At 46.4% G+C, this 12,831-nt stretch overlaps 1 protein-coding gene across 1 annotated transcript in view; it reads left to right on the top strand.

Moving 5' to 3' along the window:
- The first annotated feature begins 357 nt into the window (after positions 1 to 357).
- CSTF3 (cleavage stimulation factor subunit 3) overlaps positions 358 to 12,831 on the top strand; it is a 204,065-nt gene continuing 191,591 nt past the window's right edge. Inside the window, exon 1 of the mRNA XM_077288107.1 lies at positions 358 to 517. Within this exon, the coding sequence (XP_077144222.1) occupies positions 485 to 517 (33 nt within the window). The 5' untranslated portion in view covers positions 358 to 484. The remainder of the gene's footprint in view (positions 518 to 12,831) is intronic.

Genomic DNA, 12,831 nt, shown 5'->3' with positions numbered 1-12,831 from the left:
TTTAAGCACCATGTCACAGCTCTTTAGTGAACGGTGTCACTCAAAACTGAAACTCGTCCCGCAAAGTAACAGGCCCTTATACGGCTCTGCTGATTGTGGCTCTGGAAAAGAGAACAGAAGACAAAAAGGACAATTCTCCTCCTCAGGAAGGGGGGGATTATGAGTGATGGAGCGCAGACGCCGGCCAGGGACCGAGCCCCGACTTCAGCGGGGAGTCACTCAGCCTACTGGGCCCGCCCGTTACACAGCGGGAGCCGAACACAGTCTTCCACAGCTACAACATCCTCTCTCAGCGACAGGTGTCGCTGTGGCAAATCACTTCCGATGACACGATGAGCGCAGTCGCAGCGCAGCGGTTTTTTTCCCTTCTCCCGCCGCCATTTTGTTTGCAGTGTTGAGAGCGAGGTCGGGCTGAGAGGGAAGCCCTGAGCCCGGAGTGGGCCGATATCTAGAGGACGAGCTGGGATACGGATTTGGAGAAGAAATGATGTCAAGCGGAGAAGGTCCTTCCGAGCAAGTGAGTAGAGGGGCGCGCAGGTGCTGAGCTGGCGGCGCCCTTAGCGTGACGGCGCGGTCACTCGTGTTCCCGCTGTGGCGGGTAGGCGCACGTTGTGTGGCGGCGTGTAGTGTGCGTCATTACGGCCTCTGCCCGCCGGCTGGTGCTTGTAGTTCTCCAGGAGCTGTAGCATAGCAGAGTTAGTGTCTGGAGGTGCCAGTATGCCTGTGCTGCGCCCCAGCCTTGTTATTAGGCGGGCTCTTGGTATTGGGGTCTCTGGGCTTTATACTGAGTGTTTTCAGCAGAGAGGGGTATAAGCCTCAGGTAGACCCCCGGGTGGGCTGCCCAGTACTAGGAGGATGCTGCCTGTAACTTCCTGATCCTTCTCCCAGATCTCTCCTCTCGGGGGTCCCGGTATGCCTGTGCTGCGCCCCAGCCTTGTTCTTGGGTGGGCTATTAATATTGGGGTCTCTAGGCTTTAGGGTATGTGCGCACGATGCAGATTTAGTGCAGAACTGCAGCAGATTTTTCTGCTGCAGAAACGCAGAACTGCACTGTGATTTACAGTACAACGTAAATCAATGTGAAAAAAAAAAGCTGTGCAGAAAAATCTGCGCAGAAAGGCTGCAGATTTCAAAGAAGTGCATGTCGCTTCTTTTGTGCAGTTCTGTAGCGTTTCTGCACCCCTCCATGATAAAAATCTGCACAGAAACTGCATCAAATCTGCACCTGCGGATTCTGCCAGAAGATGCAGATTTAGTGCAGAAAATTCTGCACCACATTTCCTACGTGTGCACATAGCCTTATACTGAGTGTTTTCAGCAGAGAGTGGTATAAGCCTCAGGTAGACCCCTGGGTGGGCTGCCCAGTAATGGGAGGATGCTGCCTGTAACTTCCCGATCCTTCTCCACAGATCTCCTCTCGGGGTCCTGGTATGCCTGTGCTGCGCCCCAGCCTTGTTATTGGGCGGGCTCTTAGTATAAAGCCCAGAGACCCCAATACTGAGTGTTTTCAGCAGAGAGGGGTATAAGTCTCAGGTAGATCCCCGGGTGGGCTGCCCAGTAATAGGAGGATGCTGCCTGTAATTTCCTGATCCTTCTCCCCAGATCTCTCTTCTCGGGGTCCTGTACCCCATCGTGTCTTTCCTACATTTATGTAATGGTGCGAATAGCTGAGCCCACAGTTGGCGCGCCAGCATTGCCCTATGTGATCAGGAGAGGATACTGCTCTCCCCTCAGTGTTAGCGATCGTTCATTGGTTGACCAACTTTATTAAATTTGATTGATGCTCATTACTGGGCCACAACCACTCATTTAAATGCTGCTTGTGTAAATTGACACCTTAACCCCTTAATGACCGCCAATACGTCTTTTAACTGACCTGAGATATAAGAGAATAGCCTCCCCATACAGGTGACAATCCAGCAGCTGCTGGCTGCCCACTATAGCTGACAACTTGCTGTATCAGCCACGATCAGTGTTGGCACCGTCCATATCTGTTTAACCCCTTAGATGCTGCTGTCAATAGTGACTACATCATTATAAATGGTTAACAGAGTGTGAGGGCTTCCTCTTTATCCAAACTGGTGCCCTCAGATCATGATTTTGTGGTCCTGATTAGGGTTGAGCGAAACGGGTCGGCCATTTTCAGAAGTCGCCGACTTTTGGCAAAGTCGGGTTTCATGAAACCCGACCCGACCCCTGTGTGGGGTCAGCCATGAGGTCGGCGATCTTCTGAATCTGGTATCGGAATTCCGATACCGAGTTCCGATATGTTTGCGATATCGGAAATCGGTATCGGAATCCACATTTAAGTGTAAAATAAAGAATTAAAATAAAAAATATTGATATACTCACCTCTCCGACGCAGCCTGGACATCGCCGCTGGTAACCGTCATCTTCCGTTCCTAAGAATGGCGCTTGAAAGACCTTTCGATGACGTCACAGCTTGTGATTGGTCGCGGCGGCCCACGTGACCGCTCAGCGACCAATCACAAGCCGTGACGTAATTCTCTCAGGTCCTAAATTCCTCATTCTAGGAATTTAGGCCATGAGAATTACGTCACGGCTTGTGATTGGTTGCTGAGCGGTCACGTGGGCCGCCGCGACCAATCAAAAGCCGTGACGTCATCGAAAGGTCCTTCACGCGCTCATTCTTAAGAAGGAAGGCTACCGGAAAGAAGCAGGGCGCGTCCGAGGGTGAGTATATACCTAATAGGAATATACTCACCCTCGGCTTCTTTCAATATATGGGACCCCTAAAGTCACTTCAAACATGGATAAGTCCCTAAAAAATAGATTTTGTAAATTTCCTTGAAAAGATGAAAAATTCCTGCTACATTTTTAATCCTCCTAAAATGCTAACAAAATATAATAACATTTTACAAATGGTGCTGATGTAAAGCAGACATGTGGGAAATGTTATTTATTAATGGTTTGCTGTGGTATGACCATCTGGATTAAACTGATAATCATTCAAATCTTGAAAATTGATTATTTTTAACATTTTTCTCAAATTTTAGATTTTTTTTTATAAACACACACAAAACATATTGACCTAAATTTACAATTATCATAAGGTATAATGTGTCACGAAAAAACAGTCTCAAAATCACTGGGATTTGTTGAAGCGTTGCAGAGGTATTACCACATAAAGTGACACTGGTCAGATTTCAAAAATGTGGCTCCGTCACTAAGGTTAAAGGGGTTGTCCACAAATAGGTATTTGATCAATCTATAGCATAGACTATTAATGGGGCGTTACACCCGGTCCCCCCACCTATCAGCTGTTTCTTTTTTTTTTTTTTTTTTTCCCTCTGGTGATGTCCAGATGTATACACTCTAAGTGGCACTCCTGAGCACATCTCTATTCAAAGTACAGTGACCATTGCCTTCCACTACAGCACGGCTGTGCTGCATGGAATGAATGGAGCTCCACTCAGGCCCCAGTTCATCTTGACCAGCAATGTTTAGGCTGGTCTTGATGAGGAGGCATGCTGGAGTCATATGCTCCTGATTCATTAAGGTGCTCACACCTCTTAATGGATCAGGCATGTCTAAGGCTACGTTCACACTTGCGTTGTTGGGCGCAGCGTCGTCGACGCATGCGTCATGCGCCCCTATCTTTAACATGGGGGGGCGCATGGACATGCGTCGGTATGCGTTTTCTAGCGTTTTATGACGCATGCGTCATATAGACGCACAAGACAGGGCGCAGGGGACGCTACATGTTGCAGTTTTCCTGCGTCCTAATTTTTTTAAAAAACGCATGCGTCGCACTTGCGTCGTAAATGCGCCAAAAAACCCATTAGTGTCTATAGAAAACGCATAGGGCGCAAGTGCCTGCGTCGTCCTGCGGCGTTCGATGCATGCATCTTTTGAAAAAAAAAAGTGAAGTGTCAATTTTTGTAACGTTGGACGCATGCGTCACAAAACGCTGCGTTGTGCATGCGTTGTCGCCGACGCTGCGCCCAACAACGCAAATGTGAACGTAGCCTAACAAGTGGCGTTCGCTTCTGTGTGCTGCACATCAAATCTTATTTCTGATGTAAGGAACACAACAGCGTGTCAGGAATTAGAAGATTTGTGCCACCGTGTCCCACCTTCACTCATTTTGGCAGAGCTGGGAGAAAGTGGTTTAACCCCTTCCTGACCTTTGACACCACGTAGGCGTCATGAAAGTCGGTGCCAATCCGACCTGTGACGCTTATGTGGCGTCATGGAATGATCGCGTCCCTGCAGATTAGGTGAAAGGGTTAACTCCAATTTCGCCCGATCTGCAGGGACAGGGGGAGTGGTACTTCAGCCCAGGGGGGGTGGCTTCATCGCTCTGATTGGCTGTTTCACTTTCAACAGCCAATCAGCGATTTGTAGTAATTCACTATGTAAAATGGTGAAATATTACAATCCAGCCATGGCCGATGCTGCAATATCATCGGCCATGGCTGGAAACACTGGTCTGCACCACAGCCACCGATCTCCTCCCCAGTCCTCCATCCTGTGCTCCGCTCCCCTCCGTCCTCCTGTCCGCTCCCCTCCGTCCTCCTGTCCGCTCCCCTCCGTCCTCCTGTCCGCTCCCCTCCGTCCTCCTGTCCGCTCCCCCTCATACTAACCGAGCTTCCCGGTGTCCGTCCGTCTTCTCCACGGGCGCCGCCATCTTCCAAAATGGCGGGCGCATGCGCAGTGCGCCCGCCGGATCGGCCGGCAGATTCGTTCCAGCTACATTTTGATCACTGTGATAAACCTATCACAGTGATAAAAATAAAAAAAATAGTAAATGACCCCCCCCCCCCCTTTATCACCCCCATACGTAGGGACAATAATAATATAAAGAAAATATTTTTTTTTCCACTAGGGGTAGGGTTAGGGTTAGAACTAGGGTTGGCGTTAGAATTAGGCTATGTGCACACGGTGCGGATTTGGCTGCGGATCCGCAGCGAATTTGCCGCTGCGGATTCGTAGCAGTGTTCCATCAGGTTTACAGTACCATCCGCTGTGCCCATGGTGCGGAAAATACCACGCAGAAATGCTGCGTTGTATTTTCCGCAGCATGTCAATTCTTTGTGTGGATTCCGCAGCGTTTTACACCTGTTCCTCAATAGCAATCCGCAGGTGTAATCCGCACAAAAAACACTGGAAATCTGCGGTAAATCTGCATGTAAAACGCAGTGCCTTTTACCTGCGGATTTTTCAAAAATGGTGCGAAAAAAATCTCACACGAATCCGCAACGTGGGCACATAGCCTTAGGGTTGGAATTAGAGTTAGGGTTGGAATTAGGGCTAGGGTTGGAAATGGGGTTAAGATTAGGCTTGTGGTTAGGGTTATGGTTAGGGTTAGGGGTGTGTTGGGGTTAGGGTTGTGGTTAGGGTTTGGATTAGCGTTAGGGTTGGGATTAGGGTTAGGGGTGTGTTGGGGTTAGGGTTGTGGTTAGGGGTGTGTTGGGGTTAGGGTTGTGATTAGGGTTATGGCTAGAGTTGGCATTAGGGTAAGGGGTGTGTTGGGGTTAGTGTTGGAGTTAGAATTGAGGGGTTTCCACTGTTTAGGCACATCAGGGGTCTCCAAACGCAACATGGCGCCACCATTGATTCCAGCCAATCTTGCGTTCAAAAAGTCAAATGGTGCTCCCTCCCTTCCGGGCCCTGACGTGCACCCAAACAGTGGTTTACCCCCACATATGGGGTACCAGCATACTCAGGACAAACTGGGCAACAACTATTGGAGTCCAATTTCTCCTGTTACCCTTGTGAAAATAAAAAAATTGCTTGCTAAAACATCATTTTTGAGGAAAGAAAAATGATTTTTTATTTTCACGGCTCTGCGTTGTAAACTTCTGTGAAGCACTTGGGGGTTCAAAGTGCTCACCACACATCTAGATAAGTTCCTTGGGGGGTCTAGTTTCCAAAATGGGGTCACTTGTGGGGGGTTTCTACTGTTTAGGCACATCAGGGGCTCTGCAAACGTAACATGATGCCCGCAGGCCATTCCATCAAAGTCTGCATTCCAAAGCGTCACTACTTCCCTTCCGAGCCCCGGCATGTGCCCAAACAGTGGTTTTCCCCCACATATGGGGTATCAGCGTACTCAGGAGAAACTGGACAACAACTCTTGCAGTCAAATTTCTCCTGTTATCCTTAAGAAAATTAAAAAATTTCTGGGCTAAAAAAATATTTTTGAGGAAAGAAAACACATTTATTATTTTCACGGCTCTGCATTATAAACTTCTGTGAAGCACTTGGGGGTTCAAAGTGCTCACCACACATCTAGATAAGTTCCTTGGGGGGGGTCTAGTTTCCAAAATGGGGTGACTTGTCGGGGAGCTCCAATGTTTAGGCACACAGGGGCTCTCCAAACGCGACATGGTGTCCGCTAATGATTGGAGCTAATTTTCCATTCAAAAAGCCAAATGGCGTGCCTTCCCTTCCGAGCCCTGCCGTGCGCCCAAACAGTGGTTTACCCCCACATATGAGGTATCATCGTACTCAGGACAAACTGGACAACAACATTTGGGGTCCAATTTCTCCTGTTACCCTTGGGAAAATAAAAAATTCCGGGCTAAAAATCATTTTTGAGGAAAGAAAAATTATTTTTTATTTTCACGGCTCTGCGGTATAAACTTCGGTAAAGCACCTGGGGGTTTAAAGTGCTCACTATGCATCTAGAGAAGTTCCTTGGGGGGTCTAGTTTCTAAAATGGGGTCACTTGTAGGGGAGCTCCAATATTTAGGCACACAGGGGCTCTCCAAACGCGACATGGTGGCCGCTAACGATTGGAGCTAATTTTCCATTAAAAAATTCAAATGGCGCTCCTTCCCTTCCCAGCCTTACCATGTGCCCAAACAGTGGTTTACCCCCACATGTGAGGTATAGGTGTACTCAGGAGAAATTGCCCAACAAATTTTAGGATCCATTTTATCCTGTTGCCCATGTGAAAATGAAAAAATTGAGGCTAAAATAATTTTTTTGTGAAAAAAAAAAAAAGTATTTTCATTTTTACAGATCAATTTGTGAAGCACCTGGGGGTTTAAAGTGCTCACTATGCCTCTAGATAAGTTCCTTGGGGGGTCTAGTTTCCAAAATGGGGTCACTTGTGGGGGAGCTCCAATGTTTAGGCACACGGGGGCTCTCCAAACGCGACATGGTGTCCGCTAAAGATTGGAGCCAATTTTTCCTTCAAAAAGTCAAATGGCGCTCCTTCCCTTCCGAGCCCTGCCGTGCGCCCAAACAGTGGTTTACCCCCACATATGAGGTATCAGCGTACTCAGGACAAATTGGACAACAACGTTCGTGGTCCAGTTTCTCCTTTTACCCTTGGGAAAATAAAAAAAATTGTTGCTAAAAGATCATTTTTGTGACTAAAAAGTTAAATGTTCATTTTTTCCTTCCATGTTGCTTCTGCTGCTGTGAAACACCTGAAGGGTTAATAAACTTCTTGAATGTGGTTTTGAGCACCTTGAGGGGTGCAGTTTTTAGAATGGTGTCACTTTTGGGTATTTTCAGCCATATAGAACCCTCAAACTGACTTTAAATGTGAGGTGGTCCCTAAAAAAAATGGTTTTGTAAATTTTGTTGTAAAAATAAGAAATCACTGGTCAAATTTTTACCCTTATAACTTCCTAGCAAAAAAAAATTTTGTTTCCAAAATTGTGCTGATGTAAAGTAGACATGTGGGAAATGTTATTTATTAACTATTTTGTGTCACATAACTCTGGTTTAACAGGATAAAAATTAAAAATGCGAAAATTGCGAAATTTTCAAAATTTTCGCCAAATTTCCATTTTTTTCACAAATAAACTCAGAAATTATCGACCTAAATTAACCACTAACATGAAGCCCAATATGTCACGAAAAAACAATCTCAGAACCGCTAGGATCCGTTGAAGCATTCCTAAGTTATTACCTCATAAAGGGACACTGGTCAGAATTGCAAAAAACGGCCAGGTCATTAAGGTCAAAATAGGCTGTGTCATGAAGGGGTTAAAGTTGTGGTTGGGGTTAGGGGTAGGATTAGGGTTGTGGTTAGGGGTGTGTTGGGGTTAGTGTTGGAGTTAGAATTGAGGGGTTTCCACTGTTTAGGCACATCAGGGGTCTCCAAACGCAACATGGCGCCACCATTGATTCCAGCCAATCATGCGTTCAAAAAGTCAAATGGTGCTCCCTCTCTTCCGAGCCCTGACGAGCGCCCAAACAGTGGTTTGCCCCCACATATGGGGTACCAGGATACTCAGGACAAACTGGGCAACAACTATTGGGGTCCAATTTCTCCTGTTACCCTTGCGAAAATAAAAAATTGCTTGCTAATACATACCGTATATACTCGAGTATAAGCCGACCCCCCTAATTTTGCCACAAAAAACTGGGAAAACTTATTGACTCGAGTATAAGCCTAGGGAGGAAAATACAGCAGCTACCAGTGAATTTCAAAAATAAAAATAGATGCTCCATACCGTTCATTATTGCCCCAAAGGAGGTTCCATATAAAGCTGTGCCATATATAATGCTCCATACCGTTGATTATTGCCCCATAGATGCTCCATATATAGCTGTGCCATATAGAATGCTCTGCACCGTTCATTATGGCCCCATAGATGCTCCTTATAAAGCTGTGCCATTGCTCTGCACCATTCATTATGGCCCCATATACAATGCTCTGCACAGTTCATTATGGCCCCATAGATGCTCCATATAAAGCAGTGCAATATATGCTCTGCACTGTTCATTATTGCCCCATAGATGCTCCTTATTAAGCTGTGCCTTATATGCTCTGCACTGTTCATTGTTGCCCCATAGATGTGCCATATAAATCTGTGCCATATATGCTCTGCACTGTTCATTATTGCCCCATAGATGCTCCTTATAAAGCAGTGCCATATATGCTCTGCACTGTTCATTATGGCCCCATAGATGCTCCATATAAAGCTGTGCCATATATGCTCTGCACTGTTCATTATTGCCCCATAGATGCTCCATATAAAGCAGTGCCATATATGCTCTGCACTGTTCATTATGGCCCCATAGATGCTCCTTATAAAGCTGTGCCATATATGCTCTGCACTGTTCATTATGGCCCCATAGATGCTCCTTATAAAGCGGTGCCATATATGCTCTGCACTGTTCATTATTGCCCGATAGATGCTCCTTATAAAGCTGTGCCATATATGCTCTGCACTGTTCATTGTTGCCCCATAGATGTGCCATATAAATCTGTGCCATATTTAATGCTCTGCACCGTTGCCCCATAGATGTGCCATATAAATCTGTGCTATATATAGTGCTCTGCACCGTTGCCCCATAGATGTGCCATATAAATCTGTGCCATATATAACGCTGCTGCTGCAATAAAAAAAAAAAAACACTCACCTCTTTGCTTGCAGCTCCTCAGCGTCCCGTCCCGGCGTCTCTCTGCACTGACTGATCAGGCAGAGGGCGCCGCGCACACTATATGCGTCATCGCGCCCTCTGACCTGAACAGTCAGAGCCAGAGGACGGGAAGACTGAGCGGCGCCCGGCGGGTGGAACGTGGACAGGTGAATATAAAATACTCACCTAGTCCCGGCGCTCCCCCTGCCTGTCACACTGTCTTCGGGTGCCGCAGCCTCTTCCTCTGTAAGCGGTCACTGGCACCGCTGATTAGAGAAATGAATTTGCGGCTCCACCCCTATGGGAGTGGAGTCCATATTCATTTTTCTAATGAGCGGTCCCACGTGACCGCTGAACAGGGGAAGAGCTGCGGCACCCGGAGACCGTGTGACAGGCAGGGGGAGCACCAGGAGCGCCGGGACTAGGTGAGTATGCCTCAGCGCCCTCTCCCCCTCACCCGCCGACCCCACCGCCCCGACCATGACTCGAGTATAAGCCGAGAGGGGCACTTTCAGCCCAAAAATTTGGGCTGAAAATCTCGGCTTATACTCGAGTATATACGGTAATTTTTGAGGAAAGAAAAATGATTTTTTATTTTCACGGCTCTGCGTTATAAACTTCTGTGAAGCACTTGGGGGTTCAAAGTGCTCACCACACATCTAGATTAGTTCCTTGGGAGGTCCAGTTTCCAAAATGGGGTCACTTGTGGGGGAGCTCCAATGTTTAGGCACACAGGGGCTCTCCAAACGCGACATAGTGTCCGCTAATGATTGGAGCTAATTTTCCATTCAAAAAGCCAAATAGCGTGCCTTCCCTTCCGAGCCCTGCCGTGCACCCAAACAGTGGTTTACCCCCACATATGAGGTATCATCGTACTCAGGACAAACTGGACAACAACATTTGGGGTCCAATTTCTCCTGTTACCCTTGGGAAAATAAAAAATTCTGGGCTAAAAATTATTTTTGAGGAAAGAAAAATTTTTATTTTCACGGCTCTGCGTTGTAAACTTCTGTGAAGCACTTGGGGGTTCAAAGTGCTCACTATGCATCTAGATAAGTTCCTTGGGGGGGTCTAGTTTCCAAAATGGGGTCACTTGTAGGGGAGCTCCAATGTTTAGGCACACATGGGCTCTCCAAACGCGACATGGTGTCCGCTAACGATTGGAGCTAATTTTCATTCAAAAAGTCAAATGGCGCTCCTTCCCTTCCAGCCTTAGCATGTGCCCAAACAGTGGTTTACCCCCACATGTGAGGTATTGGTGTACTCAGGAGAAATTGCTCAACAACTTTAAGGATCCATTTTATTCTGTTGCCCATGTGAAAATGATAAAATTGAGGCTAAAAGAAGTTTTGTGTGAAAAAAAAGTACTTTTTCATTTTTACGGATCAATTTGTGAAGCACCTGAGGGTTTAAAGTGCTCACTATGCTTCTAGATAAGTTCCTTGGGGGGTCTAGTTTCCAAAATGGGGTCACTTGTGGGGGAGCTCCAATGTTTAGGCACACGTGGGCTCTCCAAACGCGACATGGTGTCCGCTAAAGATTGGAGCCAATTTTTCCTTCAAAAAGTCAAATGGCGCTCCTTCCCTTCCGAGTCCTGCCGTGCGCCCAAACAGTGGTTTACCCCCACATATGAGGTATCAGCGTACTCAAGACAAATTGGACAACAACGTTCGTGGTCCAGTTTCTCCTTTTACCTTTGGGAAAATAAAAAAATTGTTGCTAAAAGATCATTTTTGTGACTAAAAAGTTAAATGTTCATTTTTTCCTTCCATGTTGCTTCTGCTGCTGTGAAACACCTGAAGGGTTAATAAACTTCTTGAATGTGGTTTTGAGCACCTTGAGGGGTGCAGTTTTTAGAATCGTGTCACTTTTGGGTATTTTCAGCCATGTAGAACCCTCAAACTGACTTCAAATGTGAGGTGGTCCCTAAAAAAAAAAAAATGGTTTTGTAAATTTTGTTGTAAAAATGAGAAATCACTGGTCAAATTTTAACCCTTGTAACTTCCTAGCAAAAAAAAAATTTTGTTTCCAAAATTGTGCTGATGTAAAGTAGACATATGGGAAATGTTATTTATTAACTATTTTGTGTCACATAACTCTCTGGTTTAACAGAATAAAAATTCAAAATGTGAAAATTGCGAAATTTTCACCAAATTTACGTTTTTTTTCACAAATAAACTCAGAAATTATCGACCTAAATTTACCACTAACATGAAGCCCAATAGGTCACGAAAAAACAATCTCAGAACCGCTAGGATCCGTTGACGCGTTCCTGAGTTATTACCTCATAAAGGGACACTGGTCAGAATTGCAAAAAACGGCCAGGTCATTAAGGTCAAAATAGGCTGGGTCATGAAGGGGTTAAGAAGCAGGGGCTGTGGAGTAAGTAAGCCAATCTCCGACTCCTCGGTTTACCTGACTTCCGACTCCACATTTCTGCCTCACTACTGAACATGTGCATAAAGTGCAGCACAGATTCATCTTGGCTAACAGCCGAGATCCTTAGATCTGGAACAGAACATTTATAGGAAAGTTCATAACTTTCCCTGCTTCTTGTGAACACATTTGCAGCACATCCTGCACTCAACTACTGAACCCAATTTATTGTATATTTTAGGAGTCAGTCCATTTTACACTGACTCCACAGCCCTGGTAAAAAAGGAAGACGTCACAAGCATTTTGCAACTTTTCAAATCCATTTATGTCTGAATTCTGCCGTGTTCGCTTTGCTAATACAGCCGAAGCGCATATATCCAGTTACCACTTGAGCAAAAAAACAGCTGATTGATGGGGTGCCATCTCTCAGACCACCATCAATCATTGACCTATCCTGTAGAGAAGTCATCAAATATCTATGCCTGTACAATCCCTTTAAGTATCTGCGTGTGGGACCTGGTGCCTATAGGGCCTTGAAAGTGTTTGAGATTTATTAGAATATACCTTATTATTCAGGACACATTGTGGTTGAGGGGAGCTGTTAAAGGTTTTCTATAGGAGCACCGGAGCTTTAGCTTAAAGGGAACCTGTCACCCCCAAAATCGAAGGTGAGCTAAGCCCATTGGCATCAGGGGCTTATCTACAGCATTCTGTAATGCTGTAGATAAGCCATCGATGTATCCTGAAAGATGAGAAAAAGAGGTTAGATTATATTCGCCCAGGGGCGGTCCCGGTTCTGTTCTGGTCCGGTGTCTGTCGTGGTCCTGTCCGGGGCCTCCCATCTTCTTATGATGACGTCCTCCTCTTGTCTTCACTCTCCGGCGCAGGCGTACTTTGTCCTGTTGAGGGCAGAGCAAAGTACTGCAGTGCGCAGGTGCTGGGCCTCTGTGACCTTTCCCGCCACCTGGGCACTGCAGTACTTTGCTCTTCCCTCAACAGGGCAGACAAAGTACGCCTGCGCCGGAGCCACAGCGTGAAGACAAGAAGAGGACGTCATCGTAAGAAGATGGGAGGCCCCGGACTGGACCGCGACGCCCATCGGAC

Source organism: Ranitomeya variabilis, chromosome 2, assembly GCF_051348905.1.
Source record: "Ranitomeya variabilis isolate aRanVar5 chromosome 2, aRanVar5.hap1, whole genome shotgun sequence".
In the NCBI taxonomy this organism is placed as follows: domain Eukaryota; kingdom Metazoa; phylum Chordata; class Amphibia; order Anura; family Dendrobatidae; genus Ranitomeya; species Ranitomeya variabilis.
Note: the sequence above shows the minus strand (reverse complement) of the source record. Positions and strands in the feature narration are given on the sequence as shown.